Source organism: Aphelocoma coerulescens, chromosome 10 (assembly GCF_041296385.1).
Source record: "Aphelocoma coerulescens isolate FSJ_1873_10779 chromosome 10, UR_Acoe_1.0, whole genome shotgun sequence".
NCBI classification, from domain to species: Eukaryota; Metazoa; Chordata; class Aves; order Passeriformes; family Corvidae; genus Aphelocoma; species Aphelocoma coerulescens.
Window position 1 is genome coordinate 18,692,933 of NC_091024.1, and position 27,173 is coordinate 18,720,105.

The window sequence follows — 27,173 nt, forward strand, 5'->3', positions numbered from 1 at the left end:
CCTTCTCCCCTTGCATGCTTAAAACCATCGTCTCCTTACCTACTGCACAGACTCTCCAACATTGCAAGTTCAGCCTGAGCCACACTCTTGGGAGGCAAAATGAAAAGGCAGAACAGGGACAATATTAGGCTACCACTTAGAGAGATCTTTGAAGTGGATTCCAGACTGCTCCGTGACAGAAAAGAATTTAACTCTTTACAGAGAGCAGATTTCTAGAGAGCTTTAAATAATTCTACAGTTCAATAAAATCTTCCATTATAGAATCTCACGACACTATTTAAATATTAATGCTTATGTCCCCAGGCACCATGCAGAGTTCTGAAACTCTGAAAGACCTTTGAGAAAGGCATTTAAATTTAATTTTTCTGGGTAACTGATTTATCATCAGACTTTGCATTGCAGCCTATTTATGTTAGATGCTGAAACTATCAAATCTGACATCACTACTTAATAAACACTTATCCTGGCTGATAAAAATAACTGAACCATGAAAAAAACCCACAAATGCATTAAGTACCTTCCAACCACTGCAAAAGCTACCAGCATGCTTCATAGCCCCAATTCCATGTACACCACTGTTCTATAAAATTGTCCTGTACACAGATTTGCATTAAATCCTGCATTGTTTACACATTTGTTGTTAATTTGATATATAAAAATCTTACCAGAATGATGATATATGTTACAGAAAGGAAAGCTAACATTCGTTAAGTAATATTGGCGATGCACCTCCAGTGTCTCAGCAGTAATTTGAGACTGGGCACAAGTCTCTTGTAAGATGCAGGAAAGAGAAGCTTCACCTTGTTTGCTTGGTGACTTGTCAGGTCTTGCTGCCCACCCTGTATTATACCATGTTAAAGACATTACCTGTGTAATTATGTATTATACAAAATGCACCAGACTGATGCTGTAATCACTGTCTGTCACTGAACTGTCAGTTTTACTCAACAATGATCTCATTACCTTATTTACAGCCTGGCTAAAGCACTGTTTACTGCCCTGGTCTAACTGACTGAGGCAATGCCCCATGGCAGATGCTGTGATTAGGATTTTTTTCCAGTGTCAGCAATCACAAAGCCTGGAAACTTAGTCTCCTTTTTTTCACATTTCTTTAGGTGTAAAGAGGAAAACAGCTGATAATGAAATAACCTATTCTTTTTTCAATTGCAAAAATACTATCCTGAGTATATTGAGAATATCTTAATCTACTTACAGCCATGCAAATTCAATCAAGTCAATTTCCCCAACAAATTCAGACAAAGACAGAACAATTTGAGGATTTGTAAGAGAAAGGCTTTTCATTATCTGGTCAATTGTCTTCCTTATCACCAGCTACAGGGCTTACCTGAATTAACTTCTGTAACAATAAAGGAACTCCTTACAAAAGAAACATCCAGGCCCTACCTTACACATTTGAACATTTGCTTCTTCATCTTGATTCAAGTGGCAGCCTCTGGAGTTTGTTAAATAGTTGATACCAGAGGTATCTCTCATCACAATTCTGCTCACCACATGAGCACCCACACTATGATAATGCCAGACTCGGATAAGCTAAACTGATTCAGATTCTGAATTAGTCCCTATGAAGTGCTTGCCACAATACCAGGCATTTGCAAAGCTGTTCTTTAGAGCCTGTACAATTTTGAAAACATTCTTCTTAAACTGTGGGCACCAGGGCTTGACTGTGACTATGGCAGTCAAGAACCTCCCTCCTCCTATTGAAGTTTCCTCCTATTTCTACAGCCAGGAACATACCTTATCCTATCATCATGGTGGGATCTCATAAGAGACCCAACACTTTTATGTTGTAACTGATTCCCGGAGGAGAACCCTCTGTTTTGTAGGGCTTGTCTCTTGGAAGGCCAAACCAAATATATTTGAGGGCAGTACCTGATATAAACTATTACCTGACTGCAGATGAAAAATTACCAAGGCTTGCAGTTATTTCTGTTCATGACATTTCACGTGACACATCAGAACTGAAGATTAGATATTTATCAAAGTAGAGACATATGATCTGCTTTTTAATAAAAAACATAAGAGTATGTATCAGATTAGTTTAAAAAGTGAACATTATGCATTATGCTGCAAATTGAGATGTTCACATGATGTATTTTACAAACTACAAACTGTAGGATGTAGCTCTAATTGCAGCTGAGGCAAGAGTCAAACGTGATGTAACTTCTCATATTATCATTTCTTCCAGTTTCACATACCAGTATTTGTTAATTCTACAAAAGATAAGATTTTGCTGCCTAGGTGATGCAAGATGTGAAAACAAGTAGGAATCATTCTCTGTCCCTACCTAGAAATCTCTCCGTTGCCATCTGAATTGGAAAGTGAGGTTGCTTGAATAAAACAGAACGCCTTTGAAGGGCAGCCAGGGAGCTCAGTGCCATTTAGGGAAGCATTGCTCCTACCAACAGGCAGCTCTCCCAGCCAGAGCCAGGCAAGCCCTAGAGCTAACTTAACTCCTTCATACCAAAAGGTTACTTTGGAGACAGCAAAGCTCAAAGTGAACCAAGGATGAGGGGAAGATTTTAAATAAAGTGCTAAGGGGTTGACTTCTATGGTTTTAAAAAGGAACATTCAAACTTAGGAACAGCACTAACACAGGCTAGGACTGATGGAAGGGATCTCTTGAGATGGTCAGGCAGTGTCAGCTGAAGCAGGTTGTCCAGATCATCTCCACTCCAGGGAGTATCTCCACAGTCAGAGATTCCATAGCTTCTCTGGGCAACCTGCTCCAGTGTTTATAATGGTATTTTGCTGCATGGGATAAATATGGTACAAGTAGTTCTGATGTATCTAGACCTTAACTGCCTGGATTCTGTCTGCAATGTTGCTATCTTCTAAATACACCAAATATAGACATATACCTCACTAAATTGAAAATAATTCATTAGATCTATGAGTAATTCACCATACAGATTTTAGTTTTCCTCCTTAGAGGAAGAGTTTCTTGGTAGATATTAGCATCACGCTTGGATGGGATATTTTTCTCCCTTATGCTTTATAAACAATACCTAATTAATGTTTTAATAGCAGAATGCACTAATAAGCTTGCCACTGATTCACATTTAAGCAAAAAAATGCAACACTCTCACTGAATGTCTAAGGAATGTATGCACCTGAGGGTTTCAAATTTAGTCCTTGATCCCTGAAACCTGTGTGGACATGCTAAACCCCTTGTACTCATGTGCCATCTCAACACAACCAGTTTACTCTTGGCCAAATGCTTAATACGTTGGTGTGTTTACAGGATTGGGATGTTACCAAAAAACGTGTATTCGGATATCCTGGAATATAAATAAATGAGAGATTTTGTTCTCAAAGACCTGGCTGTAGGTATCCCTGAATTCACAGTACTTCAAATTGAAATGCTTCAGAAAATTAGGCTGATAATATTGATACTGTGGAGATGCTGCTTTGTCTTGCTCCCTCATCTTCCAGAGAAGCCCTGCATCCATGTATCTCTTTAATGAGGCAGGAATTCAGTAATCATTGAATAGTACCTTCAGGACATTCATATCTCATTGGGAAGGAGCAAAAGTAAACTCTCAGACTAGGATAAGAACAGTTTCAGCCAACAAAAGATGGGTACAAATGTTTTAGCAGTTATTGATACTCTAAAATAATAAGTTCTATCTTTTGTTGAAGTTTAGAAAAATACTGAATTCTACTTATTCCTTCTAAAGAAATTAGGTAGCTTGCTCTGCATTTTAAACCTCTTTGACAAAAATTCCTCCAAAAAGATAAAACAATGTTTCTTTTAAAAATCATTTGAGATATTTATCACTAAGGACAATTAAAAGACGGTTTTAAATTACAGGAAAACAAACCTTTGAGTTTGTTGAATCTTCATTTTCTTGGTTGTCATCTCTGAATGAGACAATATATCTTTATTTTCTATAAATCAATATTAAACAGGCATTAAAAGCTACCCTTATGAAGATGTATTACGCCGTTCAGAAGAAAAGCCTCTTCACACCCTGGAAAGGTATCCAAGATCTCATCCAGTTCCTGTGTTTTCCTGTGAGAGTTCACTCACCCAAATTGCTGTATGTAGCACTGCAGGTATTCAAGTCAGGAGAATTTGGAGCTGCTTCTTTTTCTTCCTCCCCCGGTGGCCCACGGCTGGAGGACACCGGGATGACTGAGGCGCTGCCCCCATTGTCCTGCTTCACAAACACGGCTCTGGGGACACGAGGGGACAACTCGTCCAGGGTCGGGTCATCAGGCACTTGACTGAAACAAACAAAACAACATCACCTGGAGACCCAAGCTGGGTACTGGATCCTGCTGGCAGAAATGCCAGGTTAGGCACTAAGTATCTTCAGGAAAGGGAATGAACTGGTAAAGACATAAGTTCTTTCACCCTCCTTTTCCAAGAACAATTATCTACAGTTTTTATTTTCCTTAATGAGAAGAAACAACTTGTGACTGAAATAGTAACGTTAGTTACTATTATCATGAGTATAATAATATATAATAGTTCATGCCTTTGATATAGAAGGTGCAATAAAATGCTTTACAGCTCGACTATCATCAACATCTGTACTCATAAATATGTAGGCATAATTCTGAGTAAAGTGTGTGGGACTCAGGACAGCAGCAGAGTTTAAGGTGCTTTTTCCCAGTCCGAACAATTGTGTTTCAAATAAAGATAAGGAGGTATAGCAAGGGGGATTAAGTCCCAATAAATGCATAAAACTTTAGTGATACATTTTCATATACTGGTAGGATTTTGGGAACTGACACTCTGGGAAACAGACCTCATTTAGGCCAGTAATCTCTTTCCCATATAAAATTCTCCTCCATTAAAATCCATCTGCATTAGGCCAACTGCAAAAGGCACTGAAGGCATTCCTCTGTGCCTGCTCTTAGCTATGAAGTTTTAATCAAACTGTGATGACTTATAGCACAAAACTCTGAAAAATCGTGCATTCAGTTGGTTTCCATGGATATATTTATTGCAGTATAATTTAAAAATTATGCATTATATGCATGAAAAAATGCCGAGATTTAATAAACCCCCCCAATCATACTGAAAATATAGCAGCAATTATCAATAATACGCCACAAAAACATGTCAGAGCAAAAATATTTCCATGCCTTTATGTTCTCTCACTTGCAGAAACAAATACTCATTACAGGCCAAATCTCAAGAGCATATGTGCTGTTTGCTAGTTCTCATTACTACAGCCTGATCAAATACAACAGCAAGAATTTTAACTACTTGTGATTTCCATTAGGGACAGAAGTAACACACTTCCATCAAAAAATGGTCAGCACATCATGTATCTGTAGAGATACTTATTTTTTGTAATAAGGATTTAAAACTTCCACAAAGAGTTAACATAAATGATAGGTATATGTCTATGGCAAAGCCAAAATCCTAAAAATCCCGGGACACAATCTTGTAGCAATCCCCGAGTACAAAGATTAAAACATGCCAATGCTCTGCATGACAAGACCCAGGACAGTGCAGTGTGCACATGCTGTTTCTGCTCAGACTCATGAATTTTAACTGCAGGCTGACACAAACCAAACTCATTAGAACTTGTTAGTAAAAGAGAAAAAATGGCGTAAGTTTAAAAAGATGTAATCTTTAATCAGCGTAACATTTTTTGTTCAATTTTAGTACCATGCATAGGAATGGTGTGAAGAACATTCCATGTGCAGTAAATATATCCACATTAAAGAGTTAACCTCTGTAATTTCAGAGTAAAGCAGACATAAAATTAAAGCAGTAACAAGGCTCTCAAGATAATTTAACTAAAGACTTGTAGTTGCTGTAAATAATATACATACCTGCATTCCTCAACAGGAATGTTTTCTTTAAGAAGAAATAGATTCTAATAGCTTCACAGTTCTGTCATTGCCACAAACCAGGAATTATCACATCTCAAGTAACTTTTTAGTATCACTTGGCGAGGTAAGAACATACTCATTCTCCAAACCAGACACATGCAAGCACATACACTAAACCTAAGCTCAGAAGCATTTTGCCAAAGTAAACCAACAGCTAGAAAGGAAGAAAGAAAAAAATACCAACTCACCCACTGTACTCACTCACACAATTCCCCATTAAAGGAAATTCTTTCAGGGCCTTCTTGAGTCTTTTAATCATGTCTTGAAACTCTGGCGAGCCATTGATTCCACAGTGTTCTGGTGTGCTACAAGTTGTGCAAGCTGTGAGCAAGAGGGCTGAACTCTGCACAGAGTGATACACCTACTGCACCTTAGTGTTTACCTTCGGGGGCTGGGCCCTGCCAAGGCCCCAGGAAGCCAGGCAGATCCAGCCCTGCCTTCTTAACTCTTGCACTGCCTCCCTGCAGGGAACACAGGGCACGGGCTGCTGCATCACTGCTCTGGAATGACGGCTATGGCCTTAGTCATGGCTATTGCTCCAGGAAAAGCACGTTCAAGTCTCAAGAGGAGTTTTGGGAAGTAACACTAACCTATTGTTAAGAGTAAGACAGTATCTCAAATCTGTATTCAGTGCCTCAAAAGAATACATTTTAAACCACAGCAATTAAGAGGTCAGGTCATGAAATCGTGGGGAAATGCTTCCCAGTATCTTAACACTGAGGACAAAGAGATCAAGCTTATGTACACAGTGCAAATGTCAACCCCTTCGTTGGCGCTGGCAGGACACAGGAGGAACAAAAGGGGGAACCATTCTCACTCAGGGAGCTGCAAGAACCAAATCCCCAGTTGCTTCATGAACTAAACTAAAAATGACTTCCCTTTTCAAGGGAAGAAGAGCAGCTGATAGACAGGCAGTTCCCTCAAATTAGAACCATTAAAGCCTGATTTTGCATAACTTTCTATCTGCTTGTTGGTAGCAAGTCATACTTAAAGCTATCTCCTTATTTGGGATATTTATAGATATTTTGCCAGGATGGATTCTTTGATGCCTTGCATAAGAGCACATATTTAGCATCTACCATAGTGGGCGCAGCCTCCTCTGTCCAAGTCTTTTTCTCTTCCCTTTTTTATTTCAGAAACAAACTTCATAGAAATTAATTATCTTAGAGAACTCTGCTCCTTGGGCACAAGTGGCTGAAACTAAACAACTATTCAGTTAGTGGAGAAAGCAGCCCTCTGCATGCAGAGAACGTTTGTTTTCCTAAGAAGCTGAGATTATGTGAAGCAAAAAAACCTGCCATAAAAATGACTGTCCTTCAGACAACACCCCACTGAATTCAAGACCTGTCATTCACGTGTGTACAGGCTCAAAACAGTTTAAAAAGTGTTATTTTTTCTGCAGGGACAAATGCCTCTAACTCTTTCCTTCAGGCTCTCCTCCTCCACAGTTTCTGGAGGATAGCCAGAAGATGATGCGGTCTAACTCGCCTGGGTCTTTTGGGAACAGTAGGAATCAGAAAGCTGCCTGCGTAGCGTGTTAATTTTGGTGAGGACACTGGAATCACAGCTCTTGTGTGACCTGTGTTCTCCTCTATTCAGAGCACGCCTGCTCAATTAGAGTGATTAATAAACAGCAATGAATACGAGGGAGATAAAGTGGAATGCTTATAAGAAGTGATTGTGAGAGTGTATTCCTGAATTAGGGTCAGATCCAGAGGTCAAGGTAAGGGAACAGAGTTCTGTGCAAGACAGCACATAATCCCAGTGGCAGGAATCAGTGACAGAAACAGAGAAAAGCTGATGTGGCCTTAGAGCCAGCAGAGACTGTGATCTCCTCCCTGAGTGGACATCAGCAGCAATCAATGGCAGCTGTATAGTTGGAGATGACAAGGAAGATGACTTCGTACACACACAAACCGACTGTGTCATTTGTAGCTATATTCATTTCAAAGACAGCGCTTTGAGATGCCCTCAGACCCTGTACTTTTAAGCTAATAAAGCCAATATAAAGCCTAAACTGACTGAATAATGCTTGAGGAAAAATGCAGAGGTTAATGGCAGGAGGGAGGTCAGAGGCCATCTTACCCAGGAACTTCTCCTCAGAACACAGACCACTTTATTCCTGCAAAACACTGAGCAGAGACAGCCAGTGCCCAGGTTTCAGTCAGAGGGCACTATGGATACAGAAAACATTCCAATGGCTCCTGCAGTTCAGTCCCTCCTCACCACCACAAATAGTCACTGAAGAGGAAAGTGAAACAAACTTCTCAAATGACAACCTGAAACAACTAAGCCATGACGTTCATTCCTAATTCTCATTATTGAGAAGCTGGCTTAGTCCTGAAGCATGAGAATTCGATTTTTTTTTTTAGATCTTGTATAATGCGATGTTTGCACGGATAACGGGAGTACACTTGATAATCCAGTAAAGACATCCTGCTAAGCTCTTTAGTGTCACTGAAACTTAATGACAATGAGTTTCACAGATTAACTGTGCATTATAAAGAATGCATTTTTCTTTATCCATTTTAAGTTCTCAGTCTTTCCATTTTACAGACTGTATTAGAGGAGTTAAGAACAATAATACATGATTTACCATTTCTCAATCTAAATTTATAAAATAATAAACGGTAAAGTCCCTTCTACTTGGATCTTTTACAGTGCTTGGTGTTTACAAGTTCTCACATAAAACGTTACCAAACTTATTGCTTAATGCACATGCAGAATTTCCAAATCTGTTAGAATTGGAAAATGGTCTAGAGAAAAATCTCAGAAGTTTTTAATTGATGAAATGGTAGAAGATAGCTTGTTAATACTTTTAAAAGCACTGCTAAGCACTGCTGAGTAAGGTAGATAAAGCTTGCTGATACCTAGATTAAAAAAACCCTAACATGGATTTGACAAGAAGGGAGAGTTGATCTACTTTAACTTCTCCAGGAGAATTTCTCCTATTTCAGTAGACTTGCTCAAGCAAGACATTTCTTTTCATCTATAACATCCTTGAATTCTCATCAATTTACTTGGGCTGTCCCTAAAAGGTTTTGGATTCACGTGAGAACCGCACCCCAAGAGTTCTATCAGAAGCCCTACAAACTCGGAAGGACTTTGTTTTAAACAGAGCCCTACTGTGATTTGACAGATTTTGTTATCTTCCCAAGCAGTTTCTGAAGCAGCTGTGGAATCTGCAGGACTGGATCAGTCACAATGTGAAAGTGGAATGTGGCAGTGGTGGTTATTCCTGCCTGTCTCTGGATTAAATCCTGATCTTAATGTATGGCTACATTTTTGAAGAACAGTGATTCCCATTGTTTCTACTGAGTGATCTGTCACAACATTCATATTCCTCTATACAGAGCTCAGATCTATCAATTATGAGCTCAAATGCTTTTTGCAAAAATTAACACGATCTTAGGAATTAGATTGGTAAACACAAATTTAGCTATGAAGAAAGGCTTCCTTATCTGAACCAGAACAAAATAAATATACAGACCTCACTACCTGAAGGAAGTATTTCAGGAAAAACAGAGTTTTATCTTCACTTCGTCCAAGACTGGCCCAGAGATCCCATAAAGGAAAGTTATGGCTGACTTGCAGCTGTGAAAGGAAACTCTTGAGTTTAACCTGTAACTGAAATGGAGATGGCTGTGCCCAGATCAGATTAGTTCAGCTCTGATGTGCTTTATGAAGACAGCCAAGGAAGCAGCAGGACACTGTACTGCACTTTGCTTTTAGGAAATGTCTCAATCTAACAAGCTGCTGCTGGGTATGAGCAGTGATGTCTCAATGAAGGAGAGGAGAAGCCTTTATCTTGTGAAACTCCAGCAGCAATGCTCTGATCTCTAACATAACAAAGCCTCTGAAGGATCTTTTTATTCAACTTATGATGAGTGGATTGGATTGCACACTGTGCTGTACCACGTTCATCAGTTACAGTGACTCAGGCCAGAAATATCATGTTATCTTTTGGTCACTTTTAGGTTTTGCCTCAGAACAACTGCTGCTTCATGAACTACAGGTGTTCTCATTCTAATTAATGATAAAGCTGACATGACTGCTGATTTTTAGCAAAATTTAATCTATCTACAAATTTTTGGTAAATTTATCATTATTTGCTAGCTCCTTTTGAACCAGCATATGTGCATCTTGCCATCAAACAGAAACAATCACACTGAGAAATCAAAACCAAGTTCCTTTGTATAACAGAGAGATAATTTTCAGCTTTCCGAAAAACTGGCTATTTTGCATGTGCTGTTTAAAGGGAAAACTGACCTTTCTAGTGATAACTTGAAATACCTTCAGCTGTTTTGTGGTTGTGTATCAATCTTTAGCAGCTTTGTAATCCACTGCAAAGTAAGGAAACACTGTATGTTCATTTAATTTGCTTTCAAGACCCCCCAGTAATCTGACATTTTTAAAGCTTATCTTATTTTCCAGGTCATCAGTTTGTTTTTTCAGAGAGCTTGCTGTTCTTGGCATTCTGAGCTAGGGAAGTGTCCCATTCACTGATTCTATCTTCAGGTCTTCCATTGTCCTCTAAGCCTCTGCAGGCTTAGAACATTCTAAACATCTTTTTCATGCACATATTTTAGCCTGAATTACAGCTAACCTTGTACTAATACCTGAAGGGTTAACACAAAACAAGCATAGCTTCTCATGGGTCATGCCTCCTGCTTGTGCAAAAATGGAATTTGGAAATCCTGATTCTCACCCACCAGGATATTAAAAACAAAAGCCAAACCCCTTAAACAAGAATAAAAACCCCTTCAATTCTGTGGTACTATAAGGTTTCACTTGGTCTCTTTAACAACATTAAAAAGTATTTAAAAACCCCAAATAACTCAAGGCACCAGGAATATAAGAACTGAAACATAAAGCTACCCACTGCCCAGTGCTCCCACAACTCAGCACCTCCGTGTACTTTCCTTGAAATTTGTAGAAACCAGGGAACAATATTGTCAGAAAGAAGAAATTCTAATTCTAACATTTGGAAAATCCCAATTTTCACTGGGGAAAATTCTGAGATACGGTTTTAACCAATATCATTGTGACTTGAAGAAAACGAAAGAGTAAACATGCTTTTTGGAATAAGTGAATGAGAGAACAGTGACCCATTGCCTTCAAAAGGAAGGGCAGAAGGTATCCCAGTCCCAGTGCAAGAACAGGACACGTTCCAACAGCACCATCTCCAGGGCAGTGCAAGAATCCCTGACAGGCTGTTCCTGCCCTCTCACCACCCGGAGAAGCAGCTGCTCCTTCCTGCCCCAGCCCGTCACATCAGCCAGCTGATGTGGCTGAACAATGACTGCGAAGTTCTTTCTCACTTGGATCTCTGCCCTGGTCTGGTTCACCAGAGCACAGGAACTGTCTTGCCAGCACAAGAGCGGGGCACTAGAACAAGAGAATCTCCTGATGGCACTGTAACCAACCTCACCTTCTTCAGCTTCCCCTGGAGACAGGGAAAAAACCAGGTTCCTGTAAAGGGGATTGAGAGCACAAACTCCTGCAATCCTTTAACCTGCCCTCTAAAGTTAGCTACTTCTCACCAATTAATTTAGGGTAAATCTGGAGAGACTGCACTCCTATCAAGGGTTATTCTAGCACTTTCCTTGTATAGACAATGGAGAAAGAAAACCAAGTTATTTTACTTTAGGACATGTGGCAGTCTGTTTATGGTGAGGTCTAACTATGCTCACGCAGAGATTTCTATTAGCTTAAAACTGTTTTAGCTAAAAAACACTGCAGTTTTCTTGTATAGAATATAGAGAAAGAAAACCAAAAAACACTGCCATGATGCATTTTCTGGGGCTCATACTTTACAAAATTTTCAATTTCCTACCATTAGGTTGTTGTTATAATTAATTAAATAATTCAAGTTTGAGGCTACTTTGGAATTGGTATGTGTAATAGTATTGGAAGACAAATTCTAACCCATCCACAGCTGTGGTCAGCAGACAGGGAATTTAACTGTGCCCACGTTACTGACTTCAACTGATGCAACCAGCTCTGCTGGATCCAATACTGTCAGGGGACAAAGCACAGCCACTGCCAAAGGCCTTGCAAGACACAGATAAGACTATTGTATAGGTACTCTAATTCTATGATTACTTTTTTACAAGGTTTATTTTGGGAGTGCTGCAGTGATGTTGCAGTGTGGTTAATTAGCATCTGTCGTATTCTTGGGCATGTGAGGTAAAGTTAGCATAGCACCTTCCATGAGTCACAGATCTCTTAATTTCTATTGTACTTCTCAATAGTTGCCTTCTATTTCTGCTGAGAAATTCTGAAGTTTCCCATAACATAGAAACACTTTCTTAAAGTAGAAATTCAGGAGAATGGATCTGATTCAATGGAACATGGCTATTGTGACATATTCTGGAAGACAAACTCTAAACATCAGGTACTGCTTCTAGTAAATGTTTTACATCTATTCTGATACCTAACATAACAGAACGATTTAAAAATACCTAAAATAAATGTACTTTGAAAAAATTGCTTTAATGTAATAAAACTCCTTAGTCTCTCCCTTTTCAGCAGCATATACAGGACAGTTCACAACTGAATAAGTAACTAAAAAAGCTGAGTGGTACCTGGGGATTTTCTTGGGAGCCTGAGGTGGTGAGGAATGGCTCACTGTGTTCTGTTCCAAGCTCTCTGGAGGCTTTTCCTGCGTTTCTCCCTTGTCTTTCACCAGTGCCTCTGCAATAGCAGACTCCACCCCACCCTTGAGTGGGAGCTCAGCCTTTGACTCCGCTTGTGCTGGTTCACATCTGTACATGAAAACGATTGACGGCTTCTCGCTGGAGTCCGACTTGGCCTCGCTGAACCAGTGGTGCCGCTGGACTGGAGGAGGGGGGAGCATGTGTATAACAGTTCCATCCAGACCCACCAACTTCCCTTTCTCCCTGTCTTTCTCTCTTTCTTCCTCATCGTCAGCTTTCCTGCGTCGGAAGAAGCTCTTGAACGATATCCAGCGTTTGGGTTTTGCATCGGGACGCCGTCCCTCCGAGTGCAGGATGGACTCGGCCTCTGTCGACCTGGTGGGGCTGTTGGGTTTGGTCCAATTGCTGAAATGCCTTTGCAGCAAGTTGCTGGCATGGTAGGGAGAGGAGGTGGAGCGTGGAGGGGGGAATGGCGGTGCCTGCTCTGCCTGTGGACTCGTGGCACTCGGGGTGGCTCGTGCTGGCTTTGGAGAGGGAGTGGCAGCTGCCTGTGAAAGTGGATCTTTCTGCATTTTAATGGCTGTGTTTTCCGTCTTGGAGGACTCCACTTCAGGCTGTGACGTAAACAGAGATTTGGGTCGTACCAAGGTGCTTTTAGTAGCATCTGCCTCAGGGGGTAAGGAGTACAGTTCTTCTACACTACAGGACTTGGGAGCAGACTGAGGTGTTTCTGGAGGAGACTGTGGAGGCTGGATAGAAGCCACAATCTGTGAGAGCACCGTGCTTGCGTTCTCTCTGCCGCCGCTGCTGCCAACAGAACCCTCCGGGGTTACATCTGGTTTTGCTGCAGGCTCTTGCATTGCCTTTTGAACTCTGGATGGGGAGCTGTGGTCAGCACTGTGACTCCTCTGTGGGGATATCTGGCTTTTACCGAGGCAGCTGTTGAACTCTTGGACCTTTTGAGCCACAGAGCCCAGCCTGCACTCGGAGCTATTGGCCACCCCCTTTGCTTGGGACAACTCAGTGGGTTTGCCGCCTATGGCTTCAGTCGCTTTACTTTCAGTTTCTATTTCTTCATAGGTATGGCTTATCACACTTGTAGTTTTATCTTTGACGGACAGCTCCCCACTGGTCCCTAGAAAACTTTTATAGATTGCCAGGTTATCATACGCATTTGGATTGATTACAATAGGAACTTTAATAGCGTTTTTGGAACTCTTAGCATAAGTGGGCTCATCATGAATGATAATAGGAAAAGGTGGCATGCCAGCATTGTTGTAACTGTTGAATTTTATCTCAGATAAATTAGGAGACTTAACTGGGATCGTTTTCGAGGAAATGTTTGTAGCTGTAGGTGAAGTAGGAGCTGACTTGTGGCTTGTCTTCCTGGGAGGAACAGAAGGTCCTGAGCTGTTTCCAATCAGTTCCACCTTAGGTATCTTCTGTCTTGGGCTAGTACTAGAAGTCCACACTTCTTGGTATCTGATTGCACTGGATTTTTTCAGGTTAGCATGTACATGTACAGGTGATGCTGCAGAAGATGCAATAGGTGTGCCTGGGGTTACTGGTGAGCTTGGGTTAGACGATGTCTTTTTGGTTTCTGAGGTTTCAGTCTGATTCTCTTTACATTCACTGGTCATGGCAGCTGATACATCCACTACGGTGTATGGCTTGCACACTGGTTGTTCCATATTCACCACCCTGTAAGGTTTAGCTTGCTCCTCCACAGGCACCAAATTAATAGTTACGGCTTGACCAGCAACATCTGAAGAACTTTTATTCTCCGGCGTATCAGTCTGCACAGCAATTTTGCCATCCTTCTCCTCCAGGCGAAGCGCAAGGACTGCCTTGTGAGTTTCCAGACTTTTCAGAGCATTTCTGGGTGCTTTTGGCACATCCTTCACTTGTTGATTGTCACAAAGACTTTCATATTCTGGTTCAATCACTTTGAGGTCCTGAGGAGTGCTAGGAGATAACCCTCCATTACAGAGCTTCTGGGAAGAACTGCTGGTTGTCCCAGAACGAGACTCTTCTGTCAGAGAAGAATCAGGAGATGTAGAATCAGAGGATACCACGCTCTGCATGCTCTCTTGCCCATAAAGAATCACAGTCTCTTCCCCGTAACCATTTAAAATTTCATCATAACTGTCGTCATAATCCACTGCACAGATCCGCTGGAGAGACTTGTTCCGAAGTGGCACAGTATTCCATTTTTTGTCAACACAGAATGGAACAGGAGACAGGGTGTTAGCTCTGAAATTAGCAAAGCGAGGTTGGCCCCTCATGCGGATTTCCATTGCTAACAACTCTTCATCACTTTCATCCCAGCTCTCATGCTCTTCCTGCATGCTGCCAAAAAACGTGTCATCCTCACTCTCATCTCCACTAGAGAACTCTGGATAACAGAAACGTCCACCTTCATTACTTATGACTTCAGTGCTTCCACTCAGAATAACATGCTTACTCTGTGAATCCTTCATTCCACCCACCATGCAGCTCGGAGGGATCTTCCTTTCTAATGATCTTTTGTAACAATTATTTATCCTTCCCAAGAAGGTTTCTCTTGAGTTTGTTTCATTTCCAGTGAGCTGAGGTGTGGTATCCAAACCTGCAATCTCCTTCAAAACTTCTGTCAGTCCATTATTATTGTTATTTGGTATCTTACCCACGCCCTCGCTGTTGCCATAAGGCCTAGGAACATGGCTGTAACCTTCGATCTCCTCCTCATTATTATTGTTCAGTGGTTTTTTGTTCAAGACTGCCTTGTTACGGTTCCACCCCGCAGGCAGGGGTTTGTTCTCGCACTGATCCAGCACGGTGAGCTCGCCACACAGCCCCTGCCCATCTGCCACCATCATGGTGGGTTTCACAGCTATCGTGGGCTTCTTGGCCACAGGTGGGCGGAAGCTGCCGGTGTTTCTCCCACGCTGGCTGTTACTTTGGTTCGCATTGGGTTTCAGGTTCCCATGCGAGAGGGGCTTTTTTTCCGACACCGGGGGTAACTGGTGCAAGCTCTTGGGCTTGAAGCAGTTCTTACATTCACCGGGTTTCCAGACGTGCTCAGTGAAAGTGTTGCAAGCAGACATTTTCCCAGAGCTCTGCGCTCGATGCCGTGCTGCTCAGTGCATGGTAAGAGTCTCATCCATGCGGTTCCACTCTGTTCACATAGTATGGACGCTTCTTTGAGCAGTTATCATGCTGGAAGAACACAAAACAGAAAGAGGATGAGAATGGGGAAAAATCTGCTTGATCATTATATTTTCCGCACTAGGGACAACATAGAAGGAGCAAGTAGCCTTTTGCTGACATCTTCACTTTTTAACATAAATTTACAAAACTATGTAACTGAAATGCAAAACCAAATTGCCAGTATCATTCTTCTCATACATAAAGAATTAAAACTTTGGCAGCTAAGCCCTATGTTAGTGAAAGCAGAGAGAGGGGAAAATGGCAATGACTGAGAATTTAGAGTAATTCTCTTGACTAGTTCAGGACCATTGACCTTTAATTTTGTCCAATAAAACAAATGCAGGAAGAGGATATAAACTCGAAGATTACCACACATTATGCTTTCACCATAACTACTCAAACATGAGACAGAAAAGTAAGAGTATGTTTACTCTCCCAAATGCAATTGAGATAATTTGTTTTAGCTTTGAATGTGAACAAGCTGAGCTTAAGTGAGAAAATATGTTCAAGCAATTCCAAACTCTGCCATTTTAGCACTTTTTCCATCAGAGTCAAATGATAACTGGAGAGATATTTTGGCTGAACAGATAGGCTGTTCTGATGCCCTGGAAAAGCCAGATAAAAATATAGTGGAAATCTTTCTATAAAGTCATTGTTTTTTCTCCTTTTGCTTACCACAGTGGCAATAAACCATTCTGATATACTCAAAACAAAGCTAAGGATTTTTAGTCCCTGATTTGTTTCACATGTAGCCTTCCTACCTAACCCCTCCAGAAATAACAACTGAAGAAGAACTGAAAATCTCTTTTGAAGTGAATCTTTTTATTTCCTGAAACGATCAGCCTTAAGTAAAAATCAAACATGAATCTGCTGTGCTTTATAGTCACTGGAGTATCCAGGATTTGAGAGTTTCATGAATTAATGCCTGAAGATTTTAAACCTTCTGAGCCAAATCCCCAAGTCTGTTCTCTTCGTCACTGTTGCATAACTCAAATTATCGGAGACATTTTACTGAGGTGAAAGAATCTCTATGTCCACTGCTACTTCTGTAAACACAGGCACTGGAAATCAGTAATTTTCTATTCTTACAGGCCTTGGAGTGCAAATATCCTTGCTGCTCACCCAGGTACACGGAGAGGGCATTGATGACCCTGTGCAGGTACAGATGCAGCTCCCCACAGAGCCCGTGGTGGGAGCTCAGCAGCAGGGAGGCTGTGCTGGAATTCACCACGGGCACCACTGGCTTTCATCAGTGTGGCAAACAACAGGATCATTCGGAGAGCTGACACCAGGAGGGGTTTGTCAGTCTCCTCACGTCCCACTCTGTGTTTTGGCAAGGGCTGTCCTGTGCTGGCAAACCAACAGAGCAATCCCGATCCAACAGCAGATGGGGCTGAAGCCTAACTCTATTAGTGTCTTCAGACACAGCCGTGCTACCAGGGCTATCAGATTTCATATGCTGACTAAATATGTTTCCAGACAAAGCTTTTTGCCAAAAAGCCACTGCCAAAAGCTTTCTCTGTATGACCTAAGAGATAGAAAGTCTGCCAGACTGAGATCTGCCCAAACTTTTAGACTTTGTTTTACATATACAGAGTAAAATGCCCTTGTATGTTTCTTGATCTCCTCACGATTTGTTGCTTCAAGGCCATACACTGTAAGCAGAAAAATTACATTAAGAAATAGTTCTCCTAAAGCCAGAGAGAGAGCATGTACAAGAATTTTATACTCTGGTTAGCTCCCTCTTTTCATGTGTTTAACAAATAAAAGGAGTAAAGTTACATTAATGGGAATCTAAACTAAATGCTTTCTTAGAAAATGTGTTTCTCCATCACATAAAAGCTCTGAACAACCAATTTAAACAAAAGGGTTAGTGCTTGTGTGTGGGTTTTAAAATTTACCTGTGTGATCTTATTTCTCTGAAATTGCATAAGCTGCACTTGCTCTAGAATCCCATCACAAGGCAGGCAGCTTTATGGTGTTCCAGGCTAAGCATTTTCTGCTAGGAACAGGGGAGCACTGAGAAAGCTCTGCACTGCCCGCCTTCCTGTGCCTACATCCTGATGTATCACCACTGGCTGTGTCACAACACACTGTTCACTCTCCTTTGCTCTGACACTGATGCTGACACTTCCTCTAAGCCAAAGGAGGGGTTACACTCAACATGAGAATGGGAACTACAGGAAACTCAGCAGAACCACAGTTCTCCAGGGGGAGTCACAAATACAGCTCTGTACTTGATCCTAAAACACTCCCTGCCATGTAGCAGCAGTGCTGCCTGCAGCAATTTACCTTAACAATCACACACCTGGTGATTGTGGAAATGCAGATGTGGAACCTGTACACAGAATATATGTAAGCCATGTGTAAGTTATTTTAGCTCTTTTAGTCTCCAACAGTCAATAAAACTGGTTTGAACATAGCCTTGATCCCTAGGATGATTTGTGACAGTCTGGAACAGAAGAGTCACTGACTTCCTGGGTCTGTGAACCCCAGCTGGGTTTCCAACTGGCTCGGGCACAGCAGGATGAGCAGTTCCTGTCGCCTGCCCTGACACTGCCTGCAGCTGCACCACAGAGGAAACAGCCACCTTCCAACAAGAGGAAATGGATCTTAAGGAAACAACCCAAACAATTCCAACACTGCGCTACTTTTGTACTTTGAAATCAGAAGCACTCCTACGCTATTTCAAATCAAATCCACAGTGACCTTTGTATGTCGAAGCAAGCATTTGCGTTCTAAAAAAAAAGTCAGTTTCTTCCTTGCTGTACAACTAAAAGCAATCTTTCTGCTGCTTTCCTCTCCTTTAAAAAAGAAAATTTACTTTTTCCACTACAGATTCCCTATTATGAGTGGTAATTATGGTGAGAGTGATTAGGAGTGATAAGAGAAATGAAATCTTTCGGTAGGCTGTTGCTCCCATGGCTGTCATCAGCAGCTGCAGCTTGGCAGGGGGCAGCAGAGGCCATCGAAGGGACTGAAAATGCACACAGATACAAGAAGGAAATCACCCTGACATTGCTCGTTGCTGGATTCCTACACTATTTCCAAAACAAAGCAGGGCAACGAGAGACCCAGCAGGCACACCTCAGATCCCTTCAGCTGCAAGTGACCAAGTATCTTTTCTTCCCTAACTTCCCTGTTTCCACTGACGTTCCATGTACTTGCTAAGGAACAGGAATGTGCACCCTGAAGAACTCCTGGCTCTTCTGAAATGAGTAGTTCAGATGACAAAACTTATTTGAAGACACTCAATCTACGCAAAATCAAGGCAATGACAACCACAGATGTTACTTACAAAACAGCATTAGACTTGTAAGGAAAGTATTAATAGCAAATCTGTAACATCAACAGTCTGCGTTTCATCCCTGTATCTCAAAGCCTTTTATGTAAGTTGATAAACAGAACTATTGACAATTTATACAGGGAACCACTGCAGTGCTGTGACGTTAAGGAACTAAAATTCACCCAGTGAGTCAGTGTCAGGAGCAAGTACAGACAGACAACTTCTGCTCCCAACAGCAGATCGTGATACTTCATTCACTAAATAGTTGAATCAGCACAGATAATTTATCAGCCTTAAAGGCCAAATCATTCTTTGTGTATATGAGACTAATGCTCCTCATTCCAGCAGGTACACAACTGTGGAGGGCTCAGTCTGGCCCTGGTTGAGTTGGTATCAAGCAGGAAGGCAAAAGCATATTTTAGTTTTTGGATCAGAGGGAGAAGATGACAGATTTGTAGCTGCAGTGCAAAGACGAAGCAGAGATCAGCTGAGATAGCCTCATGTCAGGGAGCTTGCACAGCAATGCAGAAGTGTTTCTCTGGCTCTTTTAGTTGTTGACATCATCTTTGCTGAGTGCATGAAGATAGTAATAAACATGCATTTCAGGCATTTTGCCTTTATTCTAGGTAATTTCAGGCTGGCAGGTCTCCTTTGGATGCATGCTGGCTGAATCACAATGACAGCCTTCTCCAGTACTACTTTATACTAAAATAATCCAATTAAAAGGAACTTAATTGGTGTGCAACATTCCCTACAATTTCAACATTTTAAAAATGAATAGTCTCGGTAAGTACCAGATGGTGACATGCACTAATTAATCAGGCCTGCTCAATGAACGAGCATATGAAAATGAATGCACCTATTAGACATGTGTTTGCAATGCTGTGTGCTGTGGAAAACTCCCCCCACTGAAAGGCTGGGATTTTCCTGAGCTGGTAACCAGCACCCTCTGGTCTTTTCTGGGATCACCACGTACTGGTACAGGTTTCCTTTGGTTTGTCCTCCTCCAGGGAAAAGCCATTTACCTTTAGTGCTGCTGTCCCTGACAACAGGGCTGCAATTTTTATGCTGCAGGATAAACTGCATTGATCAGCCTTCTTCGGCACCCGTCCAATCAAGTGCTGCTGCACAACCACAAACCTCTTGCCACTGCCAGGCATGTCCTCAGACTGAAAAAATCAGCAGTGGGAATCCAACCTGGGTTTCCTACATGGGAGTGCCCAAAGGCCACAAAACCACCACGGCTTTGTGGTTTGTCTGAACCACTTACAGGCATCTGGACAGTCACTGATCATCATAAACGATAGTGCACATATCCCATAGCAGGGAGAAAGTGACGTTATTCTTTGCCAGTATTTGATTTCTGTTTCTTTTAAAGTAATCATAAACATTTTCACAGACTGTTTTAAAAACTGAGACTCATGCAGGTCCTGCTTGGGTGGCAACGGGCTGTGGAAATGCTCCCAGAGAGTGACAAGCACTCACTTCACTCATGGTATGCCAGGAAAACCCATGAAACTAAAGAATAGCAAGCAGCATTATGGATTGGAACAACTTTATTCCCAAAGTGAAGGATATTTGCTAAATATCAGCTCATTGCAGCACCAAGCCAGAGCTCTGACTCTGGCAGAGTGCACAGATGGACATTTCCATAAATGCTGGGCATTATCACTTTTGTTAAAAAAGAAAAGTTTTATCTTGCTGTAGATAGGGTTATTTTTCCTGTTTTAATGTCTCACACTGTATTTTTTCTCCTTTAAAAAGAGTTCAAATGACATAAATATTTCATAATACTAAGTAAGGGAAGGAAACCTTTAAATGTGGGTTTTTTTCTTCACTAAAACTTGCAAGGATAAAAAATAATAGAAATAACCAACAAACTGGAGCATAAATCTGCCCAGGGCTAGACAATCTGTGATGCTTTAGAAGAAAACAGGCATTTCTTTGCAATTTACCTAACCCAAAGAGATAATGCCACAGAGCAAGGAAAAGGCAAGGAGTATCCTCGGGATCTGCCCAGGTAATCTGAATAGATTCTGTATCATCACACAGGGAACACACGAAGCTGTAATGAGGTCAAGCTCTGCCCTTTGGTGCTGGGGCCCAACGGGCTAGCCAAGGCAGGTGTTTGAATATGAACTCTTTTGAGTCCCAGTAATAAGAATTCTTGACATTCTTAACTGGAGAATTTTTTTCCTTTTGAGGGAAAAAAAAAATCATCATTTAGCATTAATAACATTTTAAATTTATAAGGTCCATTTAGGCATATATAAATTCTTATAATAATGATCACTCAGACAAGGCTGTACAGTATCTCCTTTAGGAATACTTCTTTATTTACATGGAAAACTAATTTTTATTTTTTATTTTATAAAAAGTGAGGTAAGCCAGACTATAAATTGTTTGCTTTCTAAAAATGGCTGTACAAGATTCTAAGACCTAGCAGCAAATTAAGGGTAAGCGTATCAGCTGACAGGAAAAAGCACAATAATAATAATTTCAAAAAAATATCCTCAATTCCAGTGCATTTCAGTTTCTCCCAACTCTATTTCAGGAAAATGATGAGAATTAAGCCCTTCACAGCATCTTAAAAGTGCATCTGTATGACTATCTCTTGACCAATCTAATTATGTTTGATTTACCCTTCCTGGGCTCACTTGAAATTCTGCCCTTTGATCTTTTTTTCCTTTTCTTTAAGCACATGCAAACACTCATGTGGAGCAGAATGAACTTTACCAAACCTCTCCAGAATGTGCTCACAACACACAAAAAAGCAATACCTGAGAAACATTATAGTGCTTTTATAGTCAGAAATCTGGTAACAGTTGGGGTTATCCTTCTGCTGAGCACAGCTTGAGAAGGAAAAGAGTGTGGATCATCACTGGATTGTGGAGTCCAGCAATTCTGCAACTTCTGTTTGCTTAAACCTCTCTCCCTTGCACTACTGCAGCCCCTAGCTCCAAAGATCTTAGTGCTGAACATCTGATGCAGCAAAACCCACAAGTGCCAAACCTCATCCCTCCCCCCCAATCCATTTCAGTTTCGCAAATAACTTGTGGATAGCAAAATACAAAATGGCATTGGAAAGGATGGGAAAGAACTGACTAAAAAGTAGCCAAAGACACACTGGTGGTGTCAGGGCAGATAACTCAGGAGGGAGGGGCGGGCTCCCAGCCAGGGTAAGATCAGCTACAACACGGAGGGTACAGCACAGTGGGCACCCTGCAGTGGTCTCAATCCCCCCGGGAGCCTTAGGAGTCACTAAATAAAGACTTGGCAGAATTAAGTTTAAAAATAAACCACAATGATGCGTTATAAAAAAATGAGGTATTAAAAATAACTGATAAATTACAAGCAACAGCACAGCAAGGCTGGACTGTGTAGAGCCAAGAATTGTGGAGAAATTCAGGAATCAGGCAGCTGAGCTATGCAAAATTATCCAGTCCTTTATCAGAACTAGGCATCAGTACAGCACAGGGTGAAGGGATGTGCTTTTTATCATGACTTCTGGGAAGGAAACCTGCTCTTCCTACCAAACAATGAACCAAAGGGCAAAAGAGAAATGGCACAATTTTATTTTAAGCTTTGAAGAAGTTCTCTCCAATTCCTAATGGCAGGACATGCAAATGGTGTCACAGAAAACACCAGGCAACCAGAAGATTACATGCTTTCTGTGTGAGAAAATCAATGACATGACTTACTGAGTATTGTGCTCAGTTCTATTTATGACATCTCAGAAAGAAATGCTGCATAAAACAGCCACAAAAATATTTTAATATGGAAAGCTTTTCATCCCTTCAGTGAAACAAAAAGATTAGGATAGTTTAGTTCAGATTTGAGACAAATAAAATAATGTAATAGTATATTAAATGATCCGTCACATAAAGAAGACAGACTGGGTGTTCCCATTTAGTGTCTATCTCAAAAAAAGGCAATAAACTCAATGCAGCATATTTACATCTCCAAGAAGAAAATGATTCCACATAAAATGCTTCCTGAAACAAGCTGGCACTGAGATCAAGGGGTCAATGGATTCAGAGGAACAACCACACATTTATACATGGGATGAGCCACTGACAGTTGTCTGAGGTGGGGTAAACCCAAAGCTCCCAATTTCAGTGCTTAAAAACAGCATTAACCATTTCAGTGGAGTGGAGGATTTGCTCATTAACAGATTGTTTCTTGTCCTGTCCGTTGGCAAGTCTGGGCAAGGCTGGGCCTGACTGCTTCTCCTCTTATCAGATCCTGCTCTTTACTTCCAGTGGGTTTAGTTTGATACAGCAAAACAACCAAATGGCGCAAGAACACTGATATCCCATCATCTCCCAGTGGTAAGGTCAGGCCTTTCTCTCCTCCTCCCACACCTTGTCACTCTTGTCCCAGACTTATAACTCAGTCCTGGATCATTCCTTGTCGTCACTTCTACCTTTTGTGACTTCATGATCATGTTTGATACTGGGCAGCTGGGGCCTCAGGCTGTCAGGTACCTGGGCCAAGGGACTGTGTCACACCAACAGGTCCTGCAGGGATCTGGATAAATCCACAGCAATGCCCAAGGCAGGCAGTGGTAATTACCAAGGTAAGGAAGCCAGGTAGAAGTCTTACGAAAGATTAGTAGTTCGAAGCTCGTCACACCACAGGATAGAAAAATCAAGGTAAGGTTACAGAGGAATGATAGAGAAGGGATTTTTCTCTAAAACTAACCTCATCAATCTAACTTTTGAAGACACATACCTTACTAGTTTATGGTGGAAAATATAAATAAAAATAAGCCCTATACTGCTAACTCATTCACTATGTGGTAGAGCAATGCCTGGAAAGGGCCTGAATCTTTGTAAAATCTCCTCCAGTTTCCCATTCCACAGCAACCATCTCCTCCCACTGCCATCTGCTTGGTGCACTCATTTTGCCTTGTTCCTCACATCTATGATCAAAGACACATTCTAATTTGAGGGCCTCTTTGATAATCTTGAGAAACTAGCTACAGGTAATTTTTTGACCATCAAAGCTGGATCCAACAGCTTACTCTCACTCAGGCTACTCTTTTAATTAGGATGTCATTTATTCATCCCAATAAGCTACTTCATCAGGCAAGATGAATGTAAGAAATTTTAATCTGCAGTCATAAGCCAGAGCAATGAAATGAGTGATGAGCTCCAAGTCACAAGGTTAAAGATATTAATGTTTACTAGTGTTGAAGTTTACAGCAGATAATTTCTTTGCTTATTTTCCTTATGCTTTTCCTAAAATCCATCCCCATAAAATGGCAAGCCACCACTGATAAGAATGTTATTAGGGATAAAAAGCACCAGCATAGATGAAATTCAGAAAAAAGGAATTAGGAGGTACTGGCATTGGATGCTTTTAGCATACATAATGAGAATTGATTTTTTCCTTATTCTGATGATTAAGTGTTGTGCCTGCCAGTCCACAACACCCCAGTGTTCCAGGCACATCATGGGGGCTCTGTGTGCAGCCGTTTCCCCAGTGACAGAAAAGGACTAACAGCCAAACCCAGGACATCTAACAGTCACTAATCAGCTTCTAAGCCTACCAAAAGAGGCAAGATGTAGGGCAGGAAAAAAACCCCAACAAAACCCCAGTAATTTATTCTAGTTCCCAAAATCTGATTCCACACTTTAAAATAATCTACACACGGAAGAACTATGCAGTGAAGGCATCATTAAATATAATCAAGGACAGAATCAGAAAGGAAATGCAACAGAAATCCTGTGTTAGTTTTTATCTTTACAGTCAATGACTGGTTTTTGCAGCTGGGGAATTTGCTCAATTTACTCCATGAGAGAAGAAATACCCTGCATTTTCACAGACAGATGTTTAAACCTATCAAGTGTGTAAACCTCTATAATTTTTAGCCAGTGCTGTAAGAGGAGCAAAGGGGAAGCAGGAATTGCTTGCTGCTCCCAAGCAGGCTGATTCAGGCAGGAAGAACCTGCCCTGGGAGCCCATCTGCTCTGTGGGCAGCAGGAGCAGCCAGCTGCATCCGGCACCTAAAAACCAGAGGTGGCTTATCACACAGAGCCACAGCAGCAGAGCCCAGCCTGGCACGCCCCTGCAGCTGGTCCTGCCACCTCTGCCCAGACAGGCTGTCCCACAATGGGCACTAATTAAGAGGCTGCTCATCACACCTGGGAATGCCAAGCTTGCAGCCCAGCCAGCGCTCACTCCTGGATCAGGACACAGCAGGAAACAACAAAGCTGAAGCACAGCAAATGAGCTCTAGCAAAGCAAAGAGAAAGAGAATTGAATGTTGGTGATGATTTTCTTTCTTGAGTTCCTCTTTACAGATAGAAATGTTTTCCTAAAGGAGCTGATTGCCAAACATAAATTTTGCTTCTTGTGCTTGACAGAATCCTGAGAATGCAAATCTTTTTGTAGCCAGAAAAAACACAATGTGAATTTTCTACTCTTGTACTGCTGAGATGACTCAATACCAGTCCACAGGGGTCTGAAGGTAAAAGCAGAACCACACTCATCTGAATTCCTTGCCTTTCAAAACGAGGTTTTTATGACAGAATACTTTATTAGCAAACAGGGCAGCTACAAGCCCACACCAGGAACCACACCAAGCCCAGGGCAATTACGTTTTGTCACTGCCATTCTGAGTGAAATGGGAAAGGCTGCTATTACCTGCTCTCTTGGAGGGTCTTGAGGGAGGTTTATTCCTGCCATGTGCAACACTGTGGCATTTGGAAGTAAATTGTTTATAATAAGAAGCAGTCTGAGACAATAGCCACATCAGCAGCATCAAGTTGCACAGCACCTTGAAAAAAACTGCCCACTGCTCCTTGCTGAGGTCCTGGGTCTCTACAGACTGGTCAGGAGACAACACCATATTCCACTGCAAAAGGAAAACTGCTCAGGAATACAAATCAGGCTTCCCTGCTACTGCTTCACCACTGCTCTGCAAACAAAGGTGAATTTTATGCCAGGTCTCCCCAGGATGGTCATAGAAGAGACTCCACACTCTCTGTAGTGCTTAACCTTGCAATTTATACAGGAAAAAAAGGAGGTAATGGCAGATTTCAAGGTTATGGGCTCAACCTTGGCTTAATTAGTCGTGGTGGCATATGTTATGTGATGGTTACATAAACAGGGGATGGGATCCCAACCAGTGGCCAATGGGTTGCCATGGTGACTGTGACAGCCATCAACGCTGCCGTTACTCATCGCTTTTGCCCCCATACTTCAGAAGCACTACTGGTTCTACTTTGCTATTTTAAGATCAAAATATGAATAAACTGAGCTCTCTAGCCTTCTCTGGAAACAAAGCTGCCCAAACCTTTAACCACAAGTGACTTTTGTGAATTGTTGGCAGCATCCTTGGGCTGTTGCTCTCTCAAAGACAATGCAGGGTTTCTGAAGCTTCACACCGGGGACAAACACAACAGAACAAACCCTGCCACTCCTGAAATAGATCCCTCCACACATGGAGTCCAGGCACTGTCCTTTTAAGTCCAGACTGTTAGCCAGGACTCATGATAATGGTGTGCTCATGCCTTCCACAAGCTTTTGAGGATCTTCACTTCTCTCAGTGCAATCAGGCAAGCCTGGCCTGAACTCTTCTGTTCCCAGTTTACAGTCATACATAATAAATAATATGTATTTCCTCCATCTTTTTTTTCCAGTATAGCCAGTGCATTTTTCTGCTTTCAAATCTCCTACTCTCCCTATTTATATTTTCTTTCAGACTGCTCATAAAAAACTCTGACTAATTTTACGACAAAGATTAATACAGAGCATCTTGCTCAGTAACAGCCTCCTACCTACCACCAATTTCAGACCTGTCACCTATAGCCAGGCCTAACCCACAGAACATACACTGCATTTTCATCATTTTGGTTTCTCAGTAACAACAGAGAAAAATGAAATTAAAACATACTAGATTTAAAAGTTAATTTAGCCTTTTGTATACCTGTTAACCAAGTTACCTATTTATATCTCACTAAAAATCCAGCATCTGCAAAGATGACGTACAGACGCACAAGGAAGACAGGAAACATGGTTTTTCAAATACAATGAATTTGTCTTTTATTTTAAAGCTGTTTTAAAAAGCAAGCCTTTTGTTTGCAATAGTATCCAGCAGTTATTCGACAGAAAAACCAGTCTGAGTAATCTGAATAAAGATTAAATACTAAATTTTT

General features: G+C 41.4%; 1 protein-coding gene across 5 annotated transcripts in view; it reads right to left on the reverse strand.

Annotated features, from left to right (window-relative positions):
• Nucleotides 1-27,173, reverse strand: part of PEAK1 (pseudopodium enriched atypical kinase 1) — a 110,186-nt gene that overhangs the window by 19,983 nt on the left and 63,030 nt on the right. For 3 of the 5 annotated variants that reach the window (XM_069026270.1, XM_069026269.1, XM_069026268.1), the window contains 3 exons: nucleotides 12,462-15,731; nucleotides 6,063-6,179; nucleotides 4,052-4,248 (listed from right to left, as the gene is read on the reverse strand). In XM_069026270.1, the coding sequence (XP_068882371.1) occupies nucleotides 4,052-4,248; nucleotides 6,063-6,179; nucleotides 12,462-15,619 (3,472 nt within the window). In that variant the 5' untranslated portion in view covers nucleotides 15,620-15,731. Of the gene's footprint in view, nucleotides 1-4,051; nucleotides 4,249-6,062; nucleotides 6,180-10,654; nucleotides 11,263-12,461; nucleotides 15,732-27,173 lie in introns of those variants that run through there. The other 2 variants (XM_069026271.1, XM_069026272.1) reach the window with 2 other exon arrangements.